Here is a 27,618-nt window from a genome sequence, read left to right as displayed (position 1 = left end):
ACCCTGCGGTAGACGGGGGTTTTGCAGACACGGCGTGCGGCAGAGAATCCTAAAGCGTGAAGCCGGCGTGTGGCGGTGTGGACGCGGCACGGGCCAGAGCGTGTTCGTGAAGCTGGAGGTCAGAGGGGGGTGGGGTCTAGCGTGTGGGGAGCTCCGAATGGTGTCACAAAGAGAGGGTCGTGGTCAGACCGCCAGGTGGGATGACCCCTGAGGACTGAGGGAGACAGTCGTCCTCCGCTGGCAGAGGTGGCCGGGCTCAGGGAGGTGAGGGTTAAGCCAGGGTCCCTTGGCTTTTCAGGGGCAGGTGTTTTGTGGCTTCCCTGGGGGAATCCATGCTTGGACCAGAGGGCTGGGCGTGGGGTGAGGGGCAATGAACTGGGCATCGGAACGCCCGACCTGCCCCGCTGCTCCTCACTCCGCTCCGTCCCACCGGCGGCCGGGCACACTTGACCCCCGCACACTCCTGGGCCTCAACACTCCCTGCCCGCAGCCCCTCACTGTCCTGCCTTAACCCTTCCCTAGTTTTCTTGGTCCCTCAGGATTTGGTCCAAGTGGGTCCCAGAGCCCTTTGGGATGTGACCTCAATGCCCCCCCCCAACACCTAAGGGCCCAGTTCCTGAGGTATTTGCCAGTCGACGTGGCTCCCCTGCCCTGCCACACTCAGGAGGGCCCTGGAGGGGCGATACTGATTGTCCGTGGTGGCCGTAGATGGAAGGCACCCCAAAGAGCGCAGGGCGTCTTTATTTTACCAGTACGATCTTTTGTTCAGCCACGCTCTCCAGAGGAGCCCCAGTGGGGAAAAACAAGTGAAACTACCCCGGGGCCCCAGCCACCCCCCGCCTCCCCTGCGCCCCTCCTGCCCCGGCCACCTTGCTGCCCCACCTTCCCTTGCTGCTCGCCCTGGCCTCGCTCGGGGCTTCCTGGGCCGGCACCAACCAGGAGCAGGCCCAGTGGCAGCTGCAGGCCGGCTGACCATCGACCAAGGAACAGCCAGAGCTCAGGGCTTCCTGCATATTTCCAGGTCTGTCCCAAGGAGGGGTCGGGGGGGTCACGCTGCTCAGCCGGGCCGTGTCTCTGTCTTAAGGACTACACGTTCTTGATTAGGGTTCTGCTAACGGTGACTCTTTCCAGTTTGTCGTCCTGGCCCGGGCTCTGGAGCCAGACCCGGGCTGCATCCTGGCGACCCAGTGACTGGGGTCACCTCACGTCTCTGAGCCTTAGCGTTCTCTTTTGCAAGGAGGGGGTTGTAGTCTCTGCTCTGAAGCGGCTTGGATGAGGTGCTTGATGTGGAGCACCTGGCCCACGTGGGGCACAGGGCCGCTGCCCGGCTGCATCCGGTCTTTCCACCCTCTCCTCCCCAGGCCCTCGGCACTGTACTAGGGCACCCGGAATGCCGGGCCCAGGCCGTGAGGCGAGAGGCCTCGGGCCTGCCGGACCTCGGTCGGGTCACGGGCGGTGATGCCATAAGAAAGGGGGCCGGAAGAGCCAGTGGGGTGAACAGGCGCCTTTCAGAGGCCAGCCAGGCCCCTGCCGTCTAGAGCCCTCCGTGAGGTCCACCCAGCTCACAGGCCAGAGCTCCGGAGCGGGAGGGCGGGCTCCGTGTGCCGGCTGCACCGGCCCCAGGAAGTCCCGGGCTCAGAGGGGGAGCGCCAGACGTTGGTGTGTGGGTGCCGGGCGGCGCCTCCCTCAGCCCAGGGCCGTGCTCGGACCGGGCTGTCCCCGAGTCCCGGCAGCCATCAGGAATCTGGAACAAGGCTCCCCTCTGCCGGGCAGCCTCTGGGCTGAGACTTTGTGTACCTAGACATGTAGATGTTCTCAGCAATCGCCAGGGCGCCCTTCGTGGTACAGGTGAGACCGAGGCGCAGGGGTGAGCGGCCGAGGAGCCCCCTGACCTCCCACAGCCCCTCCAGGGAAAGGCGGGCAGGTGACACACAGCCAGAGGGCCTTAGCTGCTGGCGGGTGTTCTGGAAGAAGGGTGTGACCCCCAAACCTCCACAGCCACACGTGGTTGGAAGGGTCACCAGCCGGGCCTTCGGGAGCCCTCCATAGAATGGGCACAATGACCACCCCCTCCCCGCTGAGGACTGCCTCAAACAAGAGGGTGCGTGTGAGCCCCCCTTGATCTGCCCTTAGCACCCCTCCCACAGAGGGAGGAAGCAGAGTAAAGGCGGGAGTCAGAGGCCAGGGTATAGACTTGCCGTGGCTCTGCTCCTGCCCCCGGCGTTAATATAAAACCTCAGTTGGAGAAACTTCCCCAAGGTCTGCTCATCTCACTCTTGGTCGGCCTCTTCCCTGCCGTCAGCCCCCACCCCCATTGCCGCAGACTGCCGGGCACCGTCCCTCAGGTCCGGAAGGGCCCTGCGCTCCGAGCACCGGAGTGGAAACCCCACCCACCAGGCAGGCCAGTGAGAGGATGTGGTCCCTGAGATCATGCACCTGCCCAGTGTCTCCAGAGGACAGTTTCACGGACACTTTCTCGCAGCAAACTGCCCTGAGCCGGGACGGGGCCCAGGTGGATGAAGCCCGTGGGGTGATGCGGGCCTGGCCAGAGCCCGCACAGGGCCCGGGGCTGGGGGGGGGGCGTCCCACAGTCGCCCGCCTATGCGCGACAAGGGCAGAGTCCAGAACCCACTCAGGCTGCCTCAGGGCTGGCCGGCTCTTTGAAAATCATGGGCCGAAGGGTCCGCTGGCCTCAGATGTGACAGAGCAGTGCTGGGTGCTAAGCGGGGCTTCCGAGGTTCCCTCCCACTTCCCCTCAAACCCCGGCTTGGGGCCCCTTCCCCGAAGGGCTTGCAGTCCCGGCCTCCACAACTGCCCCGCCCCCGGCTCCACACGCCCCCTTCCCCCACAGCCCCCATATCACACTGCCACCAGCGTGTCCCCCAGGGCTCAGCTCAGAGACCGGGGTGCTCCTGGGGCGGGATCATCTGGCACGCGGCCCTCACGGGGCGGCTCCCCACATGGGTAAGACCACCCTCCACAGACTGCTCCCGGGAGCCAGCAGAGTGGGGCTTCCGGGCAGAGGTGAGGAGGCAGTGTGGTGAGGAGGCAGAGGTGAGGAGCAGGGGCGGCAGTGTGGTGAGGAGGCAGAGGTGAGAAGCAGGGGCGGCAGACAGGGATGACCCCTACTCCCCCTGGTCCCTGCCGAGGGGCTGGGGAAGCGGCTTCTGCTGTCGGCCTGAGGCCTGACTCTTCTCACTTGCCCGAGGGACTTCACGAAGGTGACCAACCGCACTGTGCCAGCATAGTGAGGGACATCGGCCTGCTGACGATGCCCATGACGGGCCACGGGCCCGCCTGGAGGTCGGTAGTCTGCTCGAAGACACGGGCAGTGAAGGAGAGCCTGGCCAGTGTTTAAGAGTTCCCTTATCCCAAAGTGACGGGAGCCATGGAAGGCTCAGGAATCAGCTGAGGGAAGAGAGATCAAAGGCCAGACAGTCCACAGCGGGGCTGGGAGAGCCAGTGGCTAGCCCCTCTTCCCAGCTGGCTTCAGTTGACCTTAGTGGCCAACGAGCAGGCGGACCGGCCCTGACTAGACAGGTGCTCCCGCCACCGGGGTAAGGGCCTTAAAGGGACAGACCCTGGGCTGACAGGGTCTCCGTGGGTCACTGGGCTCACATCTCAGCCACCAGATCGGAGCCTCCGGGGCGGGGCCTGACACCTGCACCGTAGACGAGCCTGTGATTCCAGGCCCACCACAGGGGAGAAGCCCCGAGACGGGAGCATCCGTGGCCTAACGTCCCACGGCGCATCGGGAACTAAGCGTAGCATTCAGGCCTCTGGACTCACGTCGGGTTCTCATCAGGGCACGCCACCTCGGCCCCACCCTGTGCTACAGTGCCCAGCGCTGTTTGGTGATGCCCTCCTTGGCCTGAGACGCCCCCCTGCCTTCTGAGCCAGGTGAAGCCACTCCCCCTGCAGTCAGCCCACGTGGGCGCCCGCCTCGCCCAGGGCCCGTGACGCAGGCTGGTGCCGCTGGACGCGGGTCCTCCCCCGCCGTCAGGCTCATCTCAGGCGCCCTCCCCCTGCCAGGCCCAGCATGGGGCCGGGGCTCGGTCTCTCCGCTTCATCCCATTCCTCCAGAGGCTTGTTCTTTTCCTCTGGTCGTTCGGCAGAAATCAGTCCCGCACTGGGCTTGGGGTCACCCTGACACCGCCCTGCCTGGGGAGCGAGCGGTCCCTGGGGGAGACCGCCACCCAAACCGAGGCCAGGGCCTGGGAGAGCCAGCAGGGCTCAGGAGAGCTTGGAGGGGCCTCCTGGGTCGTGAGGGGCACGCGGGCCGGGGCCAAGGGCTGAGGCCTGATGGGGTGGGGGGCGGCGGTGGGCCCGGACTCCTGTTAGAAGGGCAGGAGTCTGTCTCCCCCGATAAACCGTTAACCCCTGAGGCCTGGTTGCCATCAGACTCCTCTCGAGCTCCCCTCCCTCAGTCCTCAGCCACCTCGTGCCAAGGAGTCCTTCCCAAACCGGTGGTCAGAGCAGTGAGCCCATCTGCCTCCCCCCTAGGCTGAGGCCTCCACAAGACCAGGGACTGTCTGAGGCGCATGTGCCCCACACAGAGCAGGAGCTCAGGAAATAGTTGTCAGCCGAGTCAGCAACCGACTGGGTGCTAAGACCCCTCACGGGAGGTCGTAAGAGGTGGCGCTGAGAGTAAGCGTGTGGTCGACCCGCTCTGGGCCCCCAAGAAACGCTTTGTGATGACTCACAAAGCACCATGACATCCACATTTGTCCGGGCCCCGTACGAACTCCATGGTCAACACCATCACCTCCACTTCGCACGTCAGGAAGCCTGAGCTCCAGGAGTGAGGGGGCTTGCCCCAGGCCCTGCCTTCGGAAGGGCCTCCCCCCACCATTGGTTGAGTGCTCTGTTGTCTGTCTTGAAATGTTTAATTTTTGAACAAGGGCCCTTCATTTTAATTTTGCCCTGGGTCTCATAATGGGAGGTTCCCTCTGCCTGGACAAGCTGTTTAACTTCCTGGAGCCTCAGTTTCTCTTCCTGCAAAAGAGGCCAGCCTCTGGGGCTGCTGTGAGGCCGGCAGATGTTAGCGGAGAAGATCCTCTCTTGGCTGTAGAGGGCTGTGCCCCGGGAGGGTCTCTCCTCGTCTCTCCAGGGGGAGAGGAGAGGCCTTGGGAAGGACCCAGTAGCTGTCTTGGAGAGGCGGGTTCCGGGAGAGACTGGAGGGCTCACGGGGTCCTTCCCAGAGTAAGACAGTGGTCTGGAGGAGAGGGACCCTTGCGAGGCCGTAATTGTCACAAAGGAAGACACTGGTGGCCTGGCCCAGAATGGCAGCAGTAAGGCCAGGGGCTGGAATCAGATGTTAAAGAAGGGGCAAGACCAGGCCTGGGGGCCCCAGGCGAGGGGGCAGATGGGTGGGGGTAGGATGCACAGAGAACAGTGGAACAGGAAGGATGTGGAAAGTATAGTACCTGCTCGGCTGTGTGGGTTCCTGGGCCGGGGCTGGAGGTTTCAGGCCGTCAGGTGGGTTGGAGTCAGACCCAGCAGGGCCCAGCAGCTCGGCCACTCACCGGCCACACGGCCCCGGGCAGATTCCTCTCCAGGGAGGTGGAGGGGGCAGGTGAGCCTTACCTTGATGCTAAGAGCCCGGGGCACATGAGGCTTGGAAGGCTGAGTTGGGTCCGGAGCAGGTGACCCGCCATAACCAGGTGCTATGGGATGAGGAGGTCTGGACCCAGAATAGCCCCTGAGGGCCTTTCTTGGGGGCCCAGAGCTCCTTGCTCAGGACATGAGTCTAAACACCACACCTCATCTAGAGCAACATAAGAGATTAAAAGTGTACCCAGAGCAGGGGAGAGGCCAGAGAGTGGGTGACCCTGAAAGCTGACCCCAGCCTCCTCCCGGCCTCTGCCTGCCCAGTGGGTCCCGAGGCCCCAGCGCTCTGGAAGGCCAAGATTCCGAGCCCCATCGGGGCCTCCGGAGGTGGGGAGGGCCCACGGGAGCCTGCCTGGTCAGGTCCATTTCTCAGGGACACAGCCCCCAGCGCCCCCGCCTCACCCCGCCTCCACTGCCACGGGGAGCCCCAGGCGCCATCACGGTCACGAGTGAGGTCCCGGCTGTGCCCCCCCCCCCCCCCCCCGCACCGGCTCTCCAAGGCCTGGGCCTTAATTACCTGCACCTGGAGAGCAGACAGGTCCTCCGGCCCCGCTCTAGAGAGGGCTGTCCCACATGAAAGGCCGAAAAGGCACCTGAGGGTTGCGCTTTGATTTGGGGCTGGTAGGCCTCTCTGGTTAGAACCCCAGGAGGGGAAACTGACGCTTGTTAAGCAACTCCCCCCCGCGGGGCCCCAGACCAGTGGCTGTGAAGTGGGGAGTTTGTCTGAACTTCACCGCGGCTCTCTCGGGAGGGAAGGCTTGCCGGGCGAGGGTGCCGAGGACCAACCCGAGGGGTAGCCTTCTTCGGTCACTCGGTGAGTGGCACCCCGGCCCACGCACCTCCACTGCCCCAGTTAACAGTCGGGTTAAGAGCAGGCCACCTGCGGGTCAGAGCGTGGCTGGTGCTGACGGAGGCCAGCCTAGTGCAGGGAAGGGTGGTGGCCTGTCTGCGCCTGGGGCTGGGGAGGCTCTGCGTGGAGGTGGTCTTTGAGCTGGGCCTTGGGACCTGAGCAAGCCGGAGGCCTCCGAGCCCCTGGGCCGGCACACCAAGCTGCGGGGCTGGGGTTTGTGGAGACCCTCGGAAAGACAGACCAGGAGGAGTTGGGGACCGGGACGCTTGCCTTTCAGTAGTAGTCACAGCTCCTCCCATCACGGGGAAGGCATTAGCCTTGAGAAGAAGGGCCGGTGGTCCCCTGCCACCGGTGGCCCCTGTGTCCGGGACATTCCGGACAAGGCCCACCACGGCCCCCGCAGAATCTGCACACTCACACGGAAGGGAAAGCCGGATGTCCGCCTCTCACTGCCCTGCCCACCCCCACACACAGAGTTGAAGTTCAAAGGAAAGGCATCAGAGTTTGGTATAATCAGCAGCAGGGACTCCTGGCTATCAGGGTATGTATTCAGTCATCACTCCCGCAGGAATGCAGACACCACAGAAGGACAGACGGAATAAACCAGTTAGGGGGAGGCTTCAGGGAAAAAAGCCCCCAGGGCCAGGTGCGCGGAGGAAGCCAAGGTAGACAGGCAGGGGGGGTTCGGGTTATAAAAGATGGGGCCCTCGGCTCCTCAGTTCCCAACGTGGAAGGGAAGAGGGGAAGTCCACTCAGGCACGGTTCCCACAAGATCAAAGCACACAGATGCTCAGAAAGAGCTCAGAGGCCTTAGGAACGGTCCCCTCCGTGTGCGGGCCACCTGCACCCTGGTGACCCAGCTCTGCCAGCCCCTTCTCCAGGCCTGGGGAGGATCACTCTCACCACACGACGGGTTGGATGACCTGGGGCTGTGCCCCAGCCACTCCAGGCCCTTTGAATTTGCAAAGGAAGGAAAAAAAAAAAAAGCACTAGACAAGTTTCAAGTGGACAAAAACCAGATGCCTTTGGCTTATGGCTCAATGAGAACAGATGTTGAGCTGAGTGCCTCATGAAGGTGATGGATGGTGTGCGGGCTCAGGGAACCACCCCCTGGGAACCCCACGGCCAGGGTCACAAGCCAGTCCACGCTGAGACCTGTTCCGGAGCCCCAGGGACTGCCAGTCCCCGGGTTTGGAGTCTGAGTCCAGGCAGGACAAGGGTTTAGGAATCCGGCGCTGGGCAGTTAAATACCAGCCAAGCTGATCTCAGCAATGGCTCCACGTGGCAGTGTTGATCCTGTTGTGGGGTGGGGGGGAGACCTTTACACAAGCACAGCCCTCCGTCGTGTGTAGACGGTTTCCCATCCATCATCATCGAAGTGGGTCCTCACCAGCAATCCCACGGAAACGGTGTCATTCTCCCATTTTACAGACGGGGAGCCCAAGGCTCAGGGAAGCCCACAGCTAGAGGGCATCAGCCAGAACTCAAATTCAGGTCTCCTCTCTCAGGAGGTTCCCCCCCCCCCCCCATGAATGGAGAAAGGCGATGGTGGCTTCCGTCCCAGGAGACTGAGCATCTCTGTCTCTTTTCCCCTCTCCCAGAGACGTGTGCAGTAAACAACGGAGGCTGTGACCGGACCTGCAGGGACACAGCCACTGGCGTGCGATGCAGCTGCCCGGTGGGATTCACGCTGCAACCGGATGGGAAGACGTGCAAAGGTCAGCGCAAAGCCACGGCGGCACGGGTACCCCCCTGCGCTCGCCACTCAGGCAGGGACGGGGCCGCGCGCTCGGGTCCGGTGTGTGGCCACAAGTGACTGCAAGGGCAGGGGTCGGCGGTCCCCGAGGCTTCTGCTGGAGAGGCCGAGAAGGGGGAGGGTCGGTACCAGTGCCCCCCAGCAGGGTTCAAGAGAACGCTGCATCGGTAGGGTCCTGAGCAAAACGGCGGCGCTCTGCGATCCGAGAAACCGGCTGTGCGCTGTGCTGTGCTGGGCGAGCAGCGTCTTCACTGCGGGGCCTCCTAGGCCCACAGTGATACATCGTGGTCCCCCCAACAGACACACACCCGGGGTGAGAGCTGTGGCCGTCCCTTCCCCTCCCCTTCGCGGGAGCACCTGGCAGAGCTGGGGCATCGGCACGACCCGGGGAGGTTTGGGGAGGACAGGTCTCCTTGTGCAGAGACGGGATTGTCGTCTTGTCACCATTGGAAAAAAGAGAACACTGCGTGTTCTTGTGGCTGGAGGAGTGAAATTGTGGGGGCTCTCGGGACCAGGGGTGCAGAAGGACCTCCGTTTGCAGTTAGAGATGAGGTTCCGGGAGGATGAGAGTCTTGCGGGAATGGACCGCTCTCCCGGCCGCTGGACGTGACAGCAGGTGGAGCTTGCTCGGTTCTTCCCCCTCTCGCTCCCTGATTCAACCCACAGGGTTCTGAGTGCCCCCGGAGGTGCTCGTGGCGTTAGGGGTCCGTCAGGGCACAAGAAGCGAGAGCTGGCAGGTCCAGAGACTGAAGGGGCCTCCCTGCAGCCCTCGCAAAGGAGCCCCAAGCACCAGAGCCCCCTGCGGGGGAGGGAGAGCTCCCCTCAGCGCCGCTCACAAGGCCCCAAGCCGACCCTTCGGATCCCTGGGAGGGCTGGCCACCTGCCTCCCCGCCTTGCCAGGAAGCAGGCCTGGCTGGAAGGCAGCGGAAGGGCAGAGGAGTGTGAACTTCCAAAGCCCAGTGGGTGACAATACGGACAGCAGAGGCCTCTGGCGATTTTAAATAGTCCGAGCTGGGCTTTTCTCTTAAGCCTGTAAAACCAGACAGCATCTGACTCCTTCTGAGCTGCCTTGCGGGGAAGAACCGAGGCGTTATTGACAGAAGCAGAGGTCCCTCCACCTGTTTGTTTGAAAAGAAAGCCCTTCCGCAGCCCCCGCTCTGCCCGCTCGGTGCCCGCTTGTGACATGTGGACTCGATGTAGGGGGGGACCGGCCAGGGCTCCCCGCAGTCCCGGCCATCCTCACAGCCAGCGGCGTCGCGGCAGGCCTGGCCCCGTGCCCTTTGAGCTGGGGCCGAAGAGGGTAAAGTCAGGCCGCTCCGCCTCCCGTTCTATCGAATGCAAAAGACAGCTTTTCAGCTTTTAAAATCACCGAGATGAACGTGTACTACAGACCGCTGGGTGCTGGATGGCGTACCGCCCAGCAGAAGACTGAGGACCGGAGCCTGCCCCGCACCCGGGCCGGGGGGGCGCGGGGAGAGGCGCTACCGGGCCGCGTTTCCAGCAGCACGGGGGCGGCCGTGCAGAGGCCAAGGGCTTTAAGGCCCCAAAGACATCTTGTGCGCCCCGGTCTGTGAGATGCGGGGGAGGCCAGGCCAGATGCCGCGGGGCCTGTGTGCCGGGGAGGGCTCGGCCCTGTATCCCTTGAGCCTTGGCGACCCCCCAGACACCACTGAACAGGGCAGCACGGGCCCCGGGTTGCGTTTTGAGCCGGTCCCTGACCACTGCTTGGACGGGGCTCTGAGCGGGGTCTGGAGGAGCAGTGAGGCAGCTGCTGTCGTCACCCAGGCTGGAGACGACCCGGCTTGGACCAGGCGGAGGCAGCGGCGGTAAGCAGAGCAGTCCGGATGTTGTCGTACAAGTTGGCATTTCAGGACTGGCATGGGTCTAGAACTGCCCGATGTGATGAGCATCATGACGTCTTCAACTCGGGGAACACTGGGGAACAAACGCTGACCTCCAGACCCCAGGATTTGGGGTCCCAGAGCCTCGTGCTCATGGCCCGAGTTCCCCGGGGCCGCCGGTGAGGTGCAGGTCAGGGCGCGGGCACCTGGCAGGACCGGCCGGCTGGGAATCCCCGGCCCCGGGGCTTTGGCTCCTCGGTGGGCGTGCACGCCCTGGCGCTGGCCCGGGCCCAGAAGGGGATATCAAAGGAGTGATTTCAAAGGTTTAGTATGTTCTGGAAGCCAAAAGCCATGGTGAAGCAAGACCAGTGACTAGAGGGTAAAGGTAACAGAGGTCTTGGAAAATCCAGAGCTGAAAGCCCAGAGCACACAGGGGTCACACGGGCATGTGGAGACCGGCATAGAAGAGGGGAAGGGAGAGGGGGTCCTGCCTGAAACGTGAGGGCTGTGGAGTTGTCTGAAGGATTTGCCCCCAGCTTTGTTTTCAACAGTGTGGGCACGGCAGGGGTCCAATCTCAAGGCCCCCTGTTTGGTGCTGCACCTGTTTGATACTGGGAAGGGGGGCACCTTGCTAATGGGCTCTTCTGAGAGGAGGGAGGTCTGGAGCCTCAACTCCCTGAGCTGGAGCCCAGATTTCCTCAGAGACACCAGGCCCTCCTCCCAACACCTTCCAGAACAGCCCGAAGAATGCCCACCCACCACCTGTTTCCTCTTCTCCCTCACTCTGCCCAGCGAGCCCAGCCCAGCGGCTTGCCCTCCCCACGAGGCTGCTCTAGGGTGACACCAGCCCACTCCCACCCAAAAGCCCCCCACATGGCCCTGGGTTTCCAGGCTGTGCCCCCTCCCACTGATGCTTGAACATTGCTGATACGGCTGAAAGTTCTACTTGATGGCCCAAGGCCCTCAAGAGCCCTGCTCTTAGCCACCGTAACTCATTCATTCGTCATTCATCAGCGAATACACTCTGTGCAGCCCCTTGCTGGGCCCTGGGGCTCCAGACAGGAGCCAGATTCCCCATCTGTGTCCTCAGGGCCCTCTCGCCACCCCCCGCCGAGGCCAGGTCCCATGACAAGGGGACAGCCCACACTGATGAAGGGAACGTCAGTGAAGTCTTCCTAGAGAGGTGGTGGTTCCCAAGCTGCGGTGGGGGCTGCCCGAGTGAGGCAGCTGGAGTCTGGGCCACCAAGGCAGAAGTCAAGTACACAGAAAGAGGAGGGCAGAGCATCCGGGCCGAGGAGGCCAAGGGGAGGGCCTGCAAACAGGGCTGGGCCTTCGTCCTGGGATGACCCGGGGCCACAGAAGACTTGTAAACAGGTACAGACTGCTGGCTGCCTGGTGGAGGTGGGGGCAGGGTGAAGAGGGAGAGGAGCCTTAGAGGGGCGGAGGCCCGTCAGAATGAAGGTCCAGGGCCTCTGCGTGACTGCATCTCGGGCTAGAGCCGGGGGCACTTCTCCCACTCGGACCCCCAGGCAGCCTCTCCACCAGCCTGGCCTCAAGCAAGCATGCCTCCCGCGGCCTGTCTGGTTGCTGTGACAGCCCCTCAGCTGACAGGCCCAGATGGGGATAGGGATGGGGCTGGGGGTTCCAGAAGGCCTGAGGCATTCCTGAAGAGGCAGACCCCGTCTGCGGATTCAGTCTGTGAGAGGCGCCTGTTGGCAGCCCAGTTCACAGATGGGGGACCTGAGGCTCAGAGAGGTGCCTTTCCCTGCCCAGGATCACACAGCTCCCTGGGTCAGAGCCGAGACGGGCCTCCACTCTCCCGCCATCTTCCTGGGTGCCTGGGTGGCTCAGTCGGTTAAGCATCGACTTCGGCTCAGGTCACGATCTCACAGTCTGTGGGTTCGAGCCCCGCATCGGGCTCTGTACTGACGGCTTGCTCAGAGCCTGCAGCCTGCTTCAGATTCTGTCTCCCTCTCCCTTTGCCCCTCCCCTGCTCACAGTCTCTTTCTCTCGAAAATAAATAAACATTAAAAAAATGTTTTGAAGAAATTTCCCCATCTTCCTATAATCCCCAGGGGGAGAGGACAAGAGAGATGTCCAAGCCTCTGCCCTGGACAGGCCCTCAACTGGGCTTGATGTCTGCTTTCTCTGGAGGCCGCAGGGCCAGCACGGTGCACTGGAGAAGGCTCGTCTTTGGAGACAGCTGGAGCTGGGCTCCAAGCTGGCTCCTGCGTGTAGCTGTGACCCCCCCCCTCTGTAAAACGGGGGATCTGGTCCCCCGGTCGTTTTGACGATCACACAAGGCCTTGCCACAAAGCGCTTGGCCCGGTCACCAGCATGAGGTTGTACCCAGTAGGTGCAGGGACCCCCCCAGAGGGTCCGACTACCTACCGTGGGGTCTGGGCAGCCTTACCCTTGGGCATTTTTGTTCCTGGAACATGGGCGTGTACAGAGCTGTCCGGAGCTGAGATTGTTGTGAGCGATCATCACGCTGCGCACATATACGGCACCTACTGTATTTAGAGGGGTGAAGTCACCCAGGAGGTGGCACAGCAGGAGCCAGGGCCAGGCAGGCCGAACCGCGGGCCTCACTTAGTGGGGACCACCTCCGGTTCCCCTCCTCTGCCTCCTCCCTGTGCCAGAGTCACCAGATTTTGCAAACAGAATGGGTGTCTGGGGTGGGGGTGCATGGGGAGGGGGGCAACCAAGGGCAAGGAGATGCAGGGGCACGCCCACTGGGTGTCCTGCGCTCCTCAGAGGCGGTTCCCATGGGGGCTCCCCAGAAAAGCAGCTCTGGGGTCCGCCTCTGCCAGGCTCGCTGGGCCCCCGTGTTGTGCCAGTCTCCTCCCAGAGGCTCTGAGAACTGCCTGCCGGGGGTGGGAGGGTTGCAGCCTTGCCGTCTTTTTTTTTTTTTTTTAAGGTTATTTATTTTGAGAGAGAGAGTATGTGTGTGAGCACATGAGAGCAGGGGAGGGGCAGAGAGAGAGGGAGAGAGAATCTCAAGCGGGTGCTGTGCTATTAGCTCGGAGCCCCATCGTGGGGCTCGATCCCACAAATCGTGCCATCGTGACCTGAGCCGAAATCAAGAGTCAGATGCCTAACCGACTGAGCCGCCCCCCCCCCCCCGCCCCGCCCCAGGCCTGGCCCCTCAGCCTTGCTGTCTATAAAAGCCTCCTCTCCTAGTGTCCTGGGCCACACTTGGGTTTTATCTTGTTGTCACAGAGCACTCTGCGGGAGCACTGCTGTAGGACTTTCTGCACGTGTCAGGTCCAGCTTGTTTGGTTTGAGGAAGAAGAAGTGAGGCTCCATCTGCAATTTGGAGCCGCTGAGATGGGACAGAGTCTCCTCCATGGGGCTCGGCACAAAGGGGCCAGATGGACCTTGCTCATGGGACAGGGGCACCTGGGCCCTCACATTCAGGACAGGCTCAGCGATAGCCGGAGTCTGAGTCAGCCACTCTGCAGAGATGTGGCCTTTGGCCAACACAGAGAAGTCCTTTCTGTTTTCCATCACTTCCTCTCACCCCCTGCGATCCAGGGTGAAAACACCATTCTGAAAATCATCTGTTACTGCTTGCTGGGTCATGTCAGCATGGGGAGCCTTGGGGTCAGGGCCCAAGAGGAACTTTGGACCAAGAAGAGACCTCAGGGACGAGGTCTCTGATGACACAGTCTGCCAGGCTGGCCTGGAGTCCAGAGAGCAAAACCCAGAGAAGCAGGGCAGGGGAGGCAGGAGGGAACTCACAGGAGTCAGGGAGAAGCTGGTGATGCATCAGCCAACAGGCATGCTGTGAAGGAGAAAGCCCTCCATCACCAGAGGTATGCAAGCAGAGGCCAACTGGCAGGGATGTTTGGGAAGGGCCCTTTATTGCACAGGGTTGGGCCCGGTGACCTTTAGGGTACAGCCACAGCTGGTTAAGTGATGAGTGAAGAATCCACTTAGACCAACAGGCAAGAACCGGGGACGTTAGCACCCCCCCCCCCCCCCCCCCCCCCCCCGTTGAACACAGTTACCTTTCTAAGCCTCCGTTTCCCATCAGTAAAGCAGGGGCGTTAAAGCTACAAATTGTTGACTGAGCCCTCCCTAAGCACCAGCCCCCAGCCCCCAGGACTGTCATTTAATCCTCATGGTGTCCTTCCAAGGTGTGCTTCGGACCCTTGTCTTACAGCCGGGGAGCCAAGGCTCCAGGGGCAGTAGCTCGCCCAAGGTCACGGCCATCGGGAAGCAGCCAGCCTGCTCCAGGCCGCACTGACGCCCCAAATGTGCACGTGGAAGGACACGGTGGACGTCACTGTCCCTGTCATCTTGCCGGGCACAGCACACGTCACTCCTCTGCCTTCTATGCCACGAATGCCCAGTCTGGGGGAGGCGGGATGACTCATCCTCCTGACCCCCACTGCTGTGAGCCAGGCCCCTCGCTCGCCGTGCTCAGATGGGGGGCCATCAGCAGTCAGGAGCGGAGACGAACTGTCCCCCCACCTGGTGGCAAAGCCCACTCGCCTTGCCCCGCCTGCTTGGTCCCCGCAGACATCAACGAGTGCCTGACCAACAACGGAGGCTGTGACCACTTCTGCCGCAACACCGTGGGCAGCTTCGAGTGTGGCTGCCGGAAGGGCTACAAGCTGCTGACCGATGAGCGGACGTGCCAAGGTGAGCCTCCCGTGCGCCCCGGGACACCCCGTCCTTGTCCCGCCCACCTCGGGCTTATGCAGGCTCCTAGGAGCAGAGGCCCAGGGCCAGGTTCATCAGCCCTGCTGTTGTGAGAGAGCAGCTGTGGATTTCCCGTTCCCAGCATGCGCACCTGCCCCCCCGCCCCCGCCTTCTCTGTCCTTCAGGACTCTGGGGACCCTCAGGAACCACCCAGGCCAACCTGTCCCTTTATGGATGGGAAACTGAGGCCCGGAGAGGCATCTGCACATGCCCCTGGGGATGGGAAAGGGGGCAAGGGGGTCACAGTGAGTCCAGGCAGAGCTCAGAAGCTCCACCCCGCATCCCTGTGGCCCCAGGCCTCCTTCGGAGGCTTCGGAGGTGCGATGCTACCACCTGCTGGAAGGCAGGGCACATTACACTTTCCTGCAGTCCTTCTTTAGGGTTCCCGGGTGCCTGCAAGGAACCAATGGGGTGATGACAGGCCTGGGCAGAAGCCAAGCATCACAGCCCAGCACGAGTCCAGGAGACTTCCGGGCTGCAGGGAGAGCCCAGAGGATGGGCAGTGGAGAGAGTAGTCGGGGAAGACTTCCTGGTGGAGGGGACAGTGGTGAATAGGCATTTTCCTGGAGAAGCCAGGGAGGTAAACCCACCCAAGGAGAGTTTGGGGGGCCGTCAGGAGCCCCGTGGAACTGTATGAGGTCATTGGGAAGACAGGGGTGTCCCGGGGGCCGGCTTTGGGAGAAAGTACAGGGGGAGTAGCCAGGGTGTCCTGTGTGGCAGGAACGTGGCTCAGTTTCATCATCAGTGACTCTTGCAGACCAGTCCTTTCCTCTGTGGCAGGCTGCACACCGCTGAGTCGGGCCGTAGGGCTTGTATCTCCTGCCTGTTAGTGGGGCTCAAGGCTGGCCCTGGGGCAGCGTGCTGCCATGAGGGGCGAGGGCTGTGCTCTCCCAAGGGCACCGACGAAGGCTGGTGAGGGAGGGGCCGGGGCTGGCTTGTCGCCAGCCTATCATGTGACCTGAGCCCGGCAAGTCCCCTCCCAGGCTCCGCCTCCTCATGCCTCGGTGGATCTCCGGGTTCTATCTTCCTCTCAGGGCGTGAGGCCTGTTGGGAGCACAGCACCTGTCCAGGCTCCTCCACGCTCAGACTTAGTTTCTCCATCTGCCTTGCCGAGGTCTGTGGAGGGCTCAGGGAGAGCCCTTGACTTTGTACCCCCAGCCGTCCCACGAGAGAGGTGGGCAGCTGCCGAGAGGAGGCGATGAGGCGTCTGCCTCTGGGTTCCAGCCAGTCCCCTCCACCCTCTACCAGGCCCCCCTCTCTGAGGCCCTGGGGCTCCGGCCACTTCCCAGCCCTGCTCCAGCACCAGCCTGGGCTCCCCAGCTCCAGCAGGGAGGAGCCTGCCTTCCTTTGCCTGGCGCTCCGGCCCTTGGGATGGGGACCTCAGACACCCCTCCCCACCCCCCTGAGTTCCACATAGTCCCCTGGTGCCTCGTTCCCCCCTCCCAGCCGCTGCTTGGAGTGCCCTTCCCCCACTCCTATTCCTAACTTCCGAGTTAGTCCCATCCTTCAAGGCCCAGCCCAAATGCCACAAGTACCAGGAGATCTTGCCAGATTCTGCTGCAGGGAGGGATCATATCCTCCTTGGAGCACCCACAGTGCGATTCCTCGCGTGTGCTGGAATTGTCGACCATATTGGCCATATCGTCAATATGTGTGGTCACATTCAGTGTACTCCAAGAGTGAACGGTGCCCATGGAGAGGTGGGTCAGTGTCTGTTTGGCCCTCAGGAGCCCCGTCAGCTATCCCACAAGAGCCATTTTCCTCAGAATTTTTGGCCAGGACAGGCTTGTCTCCTGTGAGCATGTGGTTCATTTCTTCCTTCCTGTCCGATGACAAGCACTCTGTGACCCTTTTGCCTTTTTTACTCTGGCCACCAGGAAGCTCAGGATCAAATTTCACATAGTGTCAAGGCTACCTTGTTATCCCTCATGAGTGGCATACCCCCTTCTGTTCGGGCTGTTTTCCTTACTGTCTCAAGAGACATCTTGAAGTGAATAGGAAAACACACTTTGGTCGGCATCCTCCCTGGACTTTGTCTCCCTGTGGCCACACAGACATCGACGAGTGCTCCTTCGAGAGGACCTGCGACCACATCTGTATCAACTCCCCGGGCAGCTTCCAGTGCCTGTGTCACCGCGGCTACATACTCTACGGGACAACCCACTGCGGAGGTCTGCAGCCCGCCCGCCAGGGCCACCTCCCCCCCGAGGCACGCGCCTGGCCACACGGCCACCCACGCTGCGCCCCACACCCTAACCCTGACCTTGACTCCGGAGGGCCGGGAGGGGACCTAAGCAAGGCTGGGGGCTGGTGGGCAGAGGGGCTCAGCCAGGAGCAGAGTGGAGGATGGGGGAGGGAGCGGCAAGCGTCCGCTAAGGGGGCCGGCCTCTGCCAGGCCGTGGCCTCAGGCCTGCGGATGGCAGCTCCAGGGGACCTCGGTCCGGATCGGGGATGACTGCCACACAGAGAATCCCACGGATGGCTCATTCCAGCGGGAGAGGGTGACGACAGAGAAGGGAGGCGTGTGGAGACGGTGGGGGGACCCTAAAGGAGAGGTGCCTGGCACAAGGTGAAGGAAGCAGGCCAGAAGGATCAGCACGTGCAAAGTCACCGAGGCAGCAGCGAGGGGCCAAGAAGCAGCCGGTAGAGCCCCGTGAGGGAAGGAGAACATGGTGGGAGACGCAGGCAGGGAGGAGGCAAGGCTTGGCGAGCCCTGGAGGTGACTTGGCTTTTACCCCCAGGGCGATGAGAGACTGTTGGAGGGTTTGAGTAGGGGTGTGACATGGCCATGTCCGTGCAACTAGCTGCCACGCGTTTGGGAGAGAGGAACCCAGGGCATCAATAGGGAGGCAACTCCAGGCATGGGAGCCAGAGCTCCAGAGCTCGGGCGAAGGGGAGGGGGGGGGGGGCGTCCAGAGAAGGGGAAGGTTCTAGATGTGCTTAGCTATAGACGATGGGACTTGGAGAGGCGCAGGGCGGCAGGTGAAGGTGGGAAGAGATCAGAATGGCCCCGAGGTCCTAGGGGCCTCATTTCCTGTGACCACACTCCCTCTGCTGGGCGGCTCTGCGGGTGGGATGGGGTCAGACAGCGACATGATGGGGCACAGGGGTGACTCCTGGGGTGGGCTGCAGATTCTTCTGGAGGGACCCCCCAAAACCTGGCACTAGCTCCCCTGGGCCTGCCGCTGCCCAAATCCCGGCCAGATGCTCAGAGCCAGGCACCCCAGTGTGAGTGTGGCCCAGCCCATCCCCATCTCCGGGGGGGCCTTGGTTCCTTGGTGGTCAGCGAAGGAAGGGCCTCGGAGGCAGCTTCCTTGACACTGGGGCCCGGGCCCCGGGAGGGAGCGGCCCTGGTAAGAGAAGCCTCACGACCCGGCCCCACGAGACCTGCTTGGCACTTTAATTTTGTGCTGCCTCTGCCCTCCCCCCCCAGTCTGGGCACAGCCGCTCAAGTTCAGCAAACCGCTATGGTCCCCGGTGGGGGGAGGGACGTGGGCCAGCGTCCGCGTGTGTGCGCGCTCCCGCGCGTGACGCGTGCGGCCGCACGTCTGCATCCGAGGACGGTGTCGGGCTGTCGTCGGGGTCGGGATCCTCGGCCCTCTCGTCCTGGGCGGCCCTGCCCTGCCGGCCTCCCGCCCTCACCCCCACCTGCGCTTGCAGACGTGGACGAGTGCAGCGTGAACAACGGGAGCTGCGACCAGGGCTGCGTCAACACCAAGGGCAGCTACGAATGCGTCTGTCCCCCGGGGAGGCGGCTCCACTGGAACCGGAAGGACTGTGTGGGTGAGTGGGGACCCACGAGGAGGGCCTGGGCGCTGGCTTCCCCCCTTCCACCCGGGGCTTGGGCGGGAGGGGCGGGGCCTGTCAGGGCGGGGCGAGCGGCACGGGGCCGACCTCGCCTGGGAAGCGGGGCTTGCGGAAGAGGGCACAGAAGGGTGCGTCAAAGGCACAGAAGCGGACCTGGGGGGGGCGGGGGGGGGAGGGGTCACCAAGGTGAAGGTCCGGGGCTCAGGGAGTGCAGCTTGAGGCCCCCCCCTTGTCCTGCCCAGGAAGCTGGGAGAGGGGAGGGGCTGGTTACTCGGGCTGCAGCGGCACCAGGGCCCAGAGGGGAGCACCTGGGCCTTGGCATCCCCGCCACCTGCCCAGGCCACCAGCCCCACAGCGTCCGGCACGGGAAGGGAGGTGGGCTCCCAGAGAGCGTGGGGTTCCCGTGTCCTCCGCTGACTTGCGCCGGAGACGGGGCAGCTCTGGGCTGAACTCTGGACAACTCCCCACATTCTCTGGTTTTACGAGCACATGATTGCCCACTAGGCACCAGGCCTGTTCTGGGTGCTGGGGCCACGGCCCCGAAACGGCTCTCGGATCCCTGCCCCGCGGTGCTCTAACGTGCCCGGGGTAGTCAGAGCGAGCCTTTTAAACCTGACTCGGGGTGTGTCCCTCCCTGCTCAGAGCCCTCCAGGACCCCTCTCCAAGCGGAAGCAAAACCAGAGTTCTTAGGGTGGCCCAGAGGCTTCTACACCCTGGCCTGGTGGCCTTCTGCCCTCGGCCTCATTCGCCCCATGCCAGCCTCAGTGACCTCGACCCCCCAACTGACGTGACTGTGCCCGTGCTCCCCTCTTGGCCTGGAGGCTCCTCGCCCCTGTAGCTGTCTGCTCTGGGCGGCCTTCCCTGAGCACCTCCGCCCCCCTCCCGCCCCCCTGCCTCCCCACTTTGCTTTTTCTGTCATCGGGCTTCCCACCGCCAGACGTATGCGCACTTTACGCGGCTGAGCACGTATTCCTGTCTTGTTCGCCGCTGAATCCCCAGCGCCTAGAACAGAGCCTGGCAGTTGAAAGCGCTCAGTAAATACTTGCTGAACGAATGAGTGAACGTGTTAAAGAACGGATACCGTCACTCGGCATCTGATACCGAAAGGCTGAATGTGTTGCTCGCTTAAGTAAGGAATGCTGTGCTGTTCAGGCAGTCTTGGTGAGCAAAGCGGACCGCTGGTCTCGTCCTGAGTTGCAGGGGGGAGCCCGTTAGGGGCTGTGCTGGAGACGAAGGATTGGGTGGTAGAATGGGCTGACTCCAGCCTTGGTAGACTGATCGCTGAGTGAATCTGCCACCCGATGGCCGAATCTCCAAGCCCGGGGCTGTCGCGCATGGATTGGCTTTCAGAGACGTGTCTACTGACTGGTTAGGGTCCTGCCAGGCCTGGCATTTACTTGTTACCAAAGCTGCGGGCCAGCAGGCTTTCCCTAGGGAAGGGGGAAGGGGCACTTTTATTCTCAGCACCCTTCCGGCCGCCCCGCCCTCCGTCAGCGCTGCAGGAGAGGCCGCGGGGGCTTGTCTAGGTCCTCACGCTGCCGCCGACCCCCCCACAAAGGGTCATCGGGGGTCTGATTGTCTGTCACTGTCAGTCCGTGGGATCTTATCCCGTTCCTGTACCTTAAGGCATCTGCCAGGACCACGGTGGCGACGTAGAAGCAGTTAGCATTCTGGACGCCAGATGTGGGGTGACTGACACGAACAAGCGTAACCTTGTTAGAAGGTGCCGGAAGGCCCTCCAGACCCGTGATCTAAGAGTTCCCGGGGCTGACCAAGAAAACTGGTTCCACCAACTCCCCGAGGCCACCCTCGGCGTTCAGGTTGCTTTCCCTCATTACCGCAATGGGGGTTGTCCCAGCACCTCTGCTGCGTGTCCAGGTTCAGAGTGAAGGGCTGGCAGTGACACGCCCCCACGGTGGCCAAAAGAAAATCCAGGGTCTTCCTGCTACCCACGACGGCTTGCACCAGGAAGACAGACTGGTTCATCCTGCCCCCCTGCACCATGCCGTGACTGTGTTATTGTCAGCCAACACGAGGGGCACGTCTTCGATGACCACTTGGAGCTGTCCGATTCCTACACGTGGGACCGACGGCCTCCATGATCAGCTCCACCAGGTGCTGTTGGTGTCTCTCGGAAGGGTGCTCTAGCTTCAGATGATTCGCAAGAAGGCGGCGTTCACCGAGGGGTGGGGAGAGCCACTCACTCGGGACAGTCCAAGAGCCCCGCAGAACAGTCAGCTTGCGGTCCTGGGTGGCGCCGACGAGCCAGATCCCATACAAGAGATGGGCTCCACCTCCGGGGGGCTGTAGGGATACTGTCTGTGGGTGTTGGGTTGTGATAGCCAGTCGGTTATGTTGCCAGATAGCAGAATCCACCTCTCACAGCACAAGGGCGTCCTCCTTCTCTTCTCCGTATGGTCTACAAAGAGGGGCGAAATTAACAAGGCATGCGTAACTCACTTTATCCTGCTTTTCGGTATCCATTTCCCCAGCTATAGTTTGGGAGGACTGATCTCAAGAATTAACGATGGTGGCTGTCAGTAGCAAGGCCAGGAGCCAGGCCAGTTATCATTGGCAAAGGAAGCGTGATAGGATAAATCAAAAGTGTACAATCTTAAATGCATCAGGTGGGAAAGCGTGACCCAAAGAACGAAGCCCAAAGGCGTGTAACGGAGTGTGTGGAAAACAGTGGTTGCAAGCATCAGGGAGAATTCATCCCAGTGGTCTTAGGCGAGAGCTTTGTAACCGCTGCGACCTGTCCCGAGCATCTTGGGGTGTCGCTGGTTTGTGTGCAACCAGCTTCTGGAGCTTCTCAGGAACCCCACCCAGTTCAAGAGCTGTCAGTTGTGAACTTTGTAGTAAGTTCTGAAAAATCCACCTCTGTTTTCCCCCAAAGATACGGGGTAAAAAGACAGTGAAGCTTCCGAGTGATTTACGAATAACCCTCCCAGTAAAAAGCTGTCTGCGTATTTCTAAATAAATGAGTCGGAATGTCCCAAATAAGGAACACAAGGTCTAGTATATTTTAGCTCCTACGAGTGCTGGGGCTTTTTCCAACAAGCAACTGTTTTGGTTCACTCAGAAAGGAAACGTGGTTATTATGAGCGCACATGTATAACCCATAAAATCCACTTGGGGATGCCCAAGGGGTCCCCGAGGGTTTGGTTCCAGTCCTGCGCTGTCCTGGGAGAGTTTCTCACCACGTCGTCTGCCACCACAGCCGGTTGGTTTGTCCCTACTGAGACGAGCTATCTTGAAGAAAACGTTAGCACACGTCCATATGAGGCCGTCTGGTGGTTCCAGGGGGCCGTCCTGGCTCGCCAGACGGTACCCTCAGAGAGCTTGCCACACCACTGCCCCGCTTGGCCCCTCTCCAGAGCAGGCAGGCAAACGTCGTGTGCCTGTGCTGGAATCCCCGCGCCTCTCCACGGATGCGCCTCTCTGCACTGTCGGAAGTCCTGGCCTAGGGATCACGGTCAGAGCAGCCCATTCAGCGTGGTGATCCCGGAAGCATTTCCTCTGACTTTCATCCCTCGTACTGTGGGCCTCCGCGTTTCGGTTACGGGCAGGAAACCTCTCTGTTTCCAAAGCACTGCTAAGTCGAACGCCACAGCTATCTGTTTACCTATCCACCCTTTATCGGTAACAATTCCACAGGCCCTAGAGCGGGCCACAGGCTTGGCCACCAGAGCCAGCGTGAGTCCCTTAAGGGCTTGATTCCAGCCCGGATCGTTCTTGTATATCCGGTCTTAGTATTGTCTCTCTTCCTTTCGTTTTTTGTTTTTATCGACAGCTTTATTGAGATATCATTCCCATGCCACCCAATTCCCCCATTTAGCGCACAGCTCAGCGGTGTTTAGGAGAATCACAGGGCGGTGCAGCCACAGGCCACTTTAGAACGTCTTCATCACTGTCCCGAAAGGAAACCCTGTGCCCATAGCAGTCAACCCCCAGCCGTAGGCAACCACCGTCTACTTTTGTCTCTGTGGATTCACCAATTCTGGACACTCGATAAGTGGAATCGTGTGCCATGTGGCCTCTTGCGACTTGTGACTTGTTATTTCATTTAGCCTCATGTTTTCAAGGTTCACCCACGTTGTAGCCTGTGTCACTGCTTTGTTCCTTTTTATTGCCCGGTGATAGTCCATTGTACGGTTATACCGCATTTTATTTATCCATTCATCTGTTGATGGGCATTCGGGCTATTTCCAGTTTGGGGCCGTTATGAACAATACTGCTGTAAATAGTCATGTGCACATTTCTGTGTGAGCATATGTTTTCACTTTCCTTGTGTATATGCCTAGGGGGAGAATGGCTGGGTCGTGCGGTAACGCTGGCTTTAACTTTTGAGGGACTGCCAGCCTGTTTTCCAAAGAAGCTTCACCATTTGACACCCACCAGCAGTGGGTAAGGTTCCAGTTTCTCCACATCCTCACCCACAGTTGTTATTTTCTGACTTTTTGATTATAGCCATCCCCGTGGGGGCGAAACGCTTTCTCATTGTGGTTTGGATTTCCCTGACGGCTAATGGTGTTGAGCACCTTGTCGTGTGCTTGTTGGCTGTTTGTAGATCTTCTTTCAAGAAATGTCTATTCAGGGGCGCCTGGGTGGCGCAGTCGGTTAAGCGTCCGACTTCAGCCAGGTCACCATCTCGCGGTCCGGGAGTTCGAGCCCCGCGTCGGGCTCTGGGCTGATGGCTCAGAGCCTGGAGCCTGTTTCCGATTCTGTGTCTCCCTCTCTCTCTGCCCCTCCCCCGTTCACGCTCTGTCTCTCTCTGTCCCAAAAATAAATAAATGTTGAAAAAAAATTTAAAAAAAAAGAAATGTCTATTCAGATCTCTGGCCCATTTTGTAACTGTGCTGTTTGTCTTTATTATTCGGTTGTAAGAGATCTACATATGATCTACGTATATTCTCACCAGATATGGGATTAGCGAGGAATTGTCCCCATTCCGTGAATTGTCTTTTCATTCTCTTGGTGGTGTCTTTTGAAGCACAAAGGCTCATAAAGCACAATTTTCATAAAGTCCAATCTACCTATTTGGTTCCTTTGGCCACTCGTGATTTGGATGTCATTTTTAAGAAACCACTGCATAATCCAATCTTCGTAAATCCCAAAGATTTACACCTGTTTTCTCCTAAAAAGCTTTAGCATTGTAGCTCCTAGGTCTTTGACCCACGGCGCATTAGTTTTTGTACGGTGTGAGATAGGGATCCAGCGTCATTCTTTTGTGTCTGGATATCCAGATGTCGCCGTGCCAGTTGTCGAGACCATTCTTTTTCCCCACTGAATGACCTTGCCATCCTCTTGAAATCGATTGGCGGTAAATGTGTGGGTCTAGTTCTGGACTGTCTTTTCCATTGATCTGTCTGTCTTATGTCTGTAGCCCACTGTCTTGATTAATGTGGCTTTCTAGTAAGTTTTGAAATCATGACGTGAGAGTCTTCCAACTTAGTCTTTTGTGGTCACGATTGATCTGGCTGTTCTTAAACTTACCTTGAATTTCCATATGAATTTTTAAATCTCTTCATTTTTTAAGACAGGTGCCTTCAACAAACGATATTAAGTCAGGGTTTGGCTTGGAGTGTCCAAAAGATCTGTTCTGGATATGAACGCTTCTGAAGTACAGACACCCAAAGATGAGTTTCCTCCTCAGGAAGGGGTAGGAGTTGCTCAGGGGTAACATGAGAAGGATAAAGGAACCAGATACCATAATTAGTTCAATGACAAGCAGAAAAAATACCGGGTGCTCCCGGTTCACCGTGCGGATCATACTGCGTGTGGTACCCTTGGATTAAAGGTGATTCTGGGACAAGACCTAAAGATGCTCCAACTGCTTTAGCCAAGGCATTGCCCCGAGGCAGGGAGGACACGCCTTGGCCATGGATGTTTGCCGTGCTGTTGACCTTGCGTCCTGAGAGCATGGCCAAACTTTTGCATGTTCATACCAAAAAATATGTATGCGTGTGGCAGTCTGGGAACACTCAGTCCGGGCTCTTCCTGGACTCTGTTCCATTTGTTCTACTGATGTTGTGGAAGCTTTGCCCCAGGGATCCTGGTTTTTTAAATCTCTTTAATGTTTATTAACTTTTGAGAGAGGGAGGGGTAGCGAGAGGGAGACAGAGGACCCGAACGAAGCAGGCTCTATGCTGACAGCAGAGAGGACTCAAACTCATGAACCACGAGATCGTGACCTGAGCCAAAGTCAGAGACTTAACCAACTGAGCCACCCAGGCGTCCTGGGGTCCTGTTGGTGAGTCATACGTAATACGGGTATATTAAGGCTCCTATCAGCTATAATTTGAATTATGTAGGAGAATTTTCAGGGACTTGTAAAAGTAACCTCACAGGTATTGTTCAGGTGTATCATATTTAGGCATATTTTTAGCTGGCAGTTCCATTTGTGGAGGAGATCCTGCCCCACTACCTGGGTAGGGGCTTTGACCCACAGAAGGGAGGGCTGTCTTCTGATAACGGCCCCCAAGGAGCGGTGGCAGGTTGGAAGTTGGGAAAGAGCCGAGGCTTGTCAGAGTCTCACTTCTTGAGTGGTTGATTCAGTAAACCAGAGCAAATCAAGGTCACGGCCGCCACGCCTTCTGCAACTTCTCACCCACTTTCAGAGCTGCCTCTTACTACTTCTTTCGTGTTCTCCCACAACCTGACATCCTTACTTTAACGATACTTTTTCTTTCTTTCTTTCTTTCTTTCTTTCTTTCTTTCTTTCTTTCTTTCTTTCTTTCTTTCTTTCTTTTTCCCCCACTTACCACCGGTCGGTTTGCCTTCCCTCTTGCTTGTTAGGTGGTGACTTTAAGCTTTTCTCTGGGCTTTGGCATTCTGTGATGGTGGTCTCAGTGGTGCACGTGGTGGGGTCAGAGATTCTGCCCACATACAGCTAGTGAGCTAGGCTGCTGCTGCTTCAGGGCGCCAGGAAAGTTCTGGAAGTCCTGGAGCCCTTGGGCCAGAGACGAAGGACTTCTGTACACAGCACGGCAACCTAGCACATTCGTGTGGGTTCCCCTTCGCCCACCCCAAGTCCCATCTGCGCCCTTGACGCCGTGCAGGTAGAGACCTTGCATCGCAGCCGAGGGAGGGAACAGAGCGAGCCTGCTGCTTCTCCAGGGGGGAGATGTTCCCTCATCCCTGAGGCTGCTGGAGGCAAACACGACCCTGAGAAATTGTCCGGGGACTCTGCATCCCCAGCGTCACCGCAAGAGCACACAGGATGCTCGGGGCCAGGATGGTCTGCCTCTCCCAACGAGCGACCCCCGTGAGGACAAGAAGGCGGTGTTGCCGTTCGCCAGAGTCAGTGACAGTTCCCTTTAGGAATTTAGAGACAGTCCGGGGAACGGTTGGGGGCTGACGTCTCCCCTGGAAGTTTGCCGATGCCTGTCCCGCTGCGTGTTAACCAGCGTGAACATCGGTTCTTCTGCAGGGGGTTTTATTTGAAGGTTCTTGATTCTTTGGTGTTGTATTTATTTGGGGTTTTACCTGGAGCGCCAGGGGTTTGTTTGCATTTCTAGATTATTTACTTTCTAAGACTCCTTGAAAATGTTCAGCCACATGTCGGAGACCATCCAGATGGGCAGTTTCCCCTCTCAGCTTATTTTTCCGGCTACGTCCCCTGTTTCAGCCTGTTGGCTGGAGCAGCTCGACCGCTGGTGACAGACACTGGGTGCGACGCTTCCAGAGGCGTGTTCATCTCAGCCAGTGGTCACCGACCAGTTTGTTGTCCACGAAATCTGTTCCGATTTTACCGTGGCTGCAGACCTGTCAGTCTCCTGGGAGTCTGGGGACTTTTGTCATCCTCAAAAGATTAAAAATCACATGAGAAACTCTGGGGAGCTTAATTTGGGGGACATCTTTAGACACCTGATGGCCGTGTCCAGCGGCTGCCCCGGAGAGGGGCTCCCAGTGACCACGACCTCACGTGCTTCGAGGTCAGTCACTGCCACGAAGCCTGTTCCACTGTCAGCTCTTCCCTTACTCAGAGGGGCACGGGCACCTGCCCTAGAAAATCCAGCCCTGCCCTCCGGCCCAGGCCAGCGGTGTGACCCTTGCCACAGACGGCCTGGACTGGTCAGAGGGAGGACGGACCCTGCCATCCCCCAGCCCCTTCCCACCGAGGTCTGGCCACGGGGCAGAGGTGTGGTGGGAGTCCCTGATGGTCCACGTTCAGGGGCAGGGGCTCCAGAAAGCCTCCACCCTGGCCCCCTCCGACCTGCTCTTATGTCTTCCCTCTCCTCAGAGACTGGCAGGTGCCTTTCCCGGGCCAAAGCCTCAACCTGGGCCCAGCTGTCCTGCAGCAGGGTGGGCGGCGTGGAGAGGTGCTCCCTGTTCTGCCCTGCCCACTCACTCTTCGTGCCAGGTAACCTGAGGCCATCCCCGGAGGGGATGAGGGAGTGGAGGGCTCCTTCCCTGAGGTGCAGTCCCTGCTCCCTTCCGTTCTCCAGGAAAGAGCCCAACCTAGGAATGAACCCACCCCGCCCCCGGCCTTGATCACCGAGTGATCCCGGCCTGCTGGCTGGTTCTCCGCGGGCCACGGCATCCCTCCCAACAAGTGTGGCGGGCTCGTTCCTGCCCAGCCACTTACCCAGAGCGATCTCTCTGAGACCTCTAGGATCAGGGGCCCCTGGCGGGGAGGTGGGGGGCACCCAAGTCCATCTGGCCACCGGCCTCTCCGCAGACTCGGAAAACAGCTACAGCCTGAGCTGCGGCATCCCGGGTCTCCAGGGCAAGACGCCACAGAAGCGAAACAGCACCAGCTCCAGCGCTGGCCCCAGCTGCTCAGGTACCCTTGGCCTGTCCGTGCTGCCCGTGCCCGGGTGAGCCCTGGGCTTGGCGTCCAGCACCATACTGGGGCGAGAGGGAGGGGCGCTGCCCGGGGAAGAGCTTCCTGGCCGGGGGCCTGCCCCGCACGGTCCAGGGTCCTGGGGGGCTGAGAGCAGTGCTGGGACCTACAAGCAACTGGTCTGCGGGCTGAGTCCCAGCCCAGGGGCAGCAAGCCGCGGAGGGAAGGGCCCTTCCAGCTCGGAGGCTCTGGGCCG

General features: G+C 60.2%; 1 protein-coding gene across 3 annotated transcripts in view; it reads left to right on the top strand.

Annotated features, from left to right (window-relative positions):
* SCUBE1 (signal peptide, CUB domain and EGF like domain containing 1) overlaps positions 1-27,618 on the top strand; it is a 136,617-nt gene that overhangs the window by 88,222 nt on the left and 20,777 nt on the right. For all 3 annotated transcript variants that reach the window (XM_043562835.1, XM_043562836.1, XM_043562837.1), the window contains 6 exons: positions 8,062-8,178; positions 14,585-14,707; positions 16,822-16,938; positions 18,428-18,550; positions 26,820-26,939; positions 27,258-27,362. In XM_043562835.1, the coding sequence (XP_043418770.1) occupies positions 8,062-8,178; positions 14,585-14,707; positions 16,822-16,938; positions 18,428-18,550; positions 26,820-26,939; positions 27,258-27,362 (705 nt within the window). The remainder of the gene's footprint in view (positions 1-8,061; positions 8,179-14,584; positions 14,708-16,821; positions 16,939-18,427; positions 18,551-26,819; positions 26,940-27,257; positions 27,363-27,618) is intronic.

Source organism: Prionailurus bengalensis, chromosome B4, assembly GCF_016509475.1.
Source record: "Prionailurus bengalensis isolate Pbe53 chromosome B4, Fcat_Pben_1.1_paternal_pri, whole genome shotgun sequence".
Taxonomy (NCBI): Eukaryota; Metazoa; Chordata; class Mammalia; order Carnivora; family Felidae; genus Prionailurus; species Prionailurus bengalensis.
This window is presented reverse-complemented; position numbering and strand designations above follow the sequence as displayed.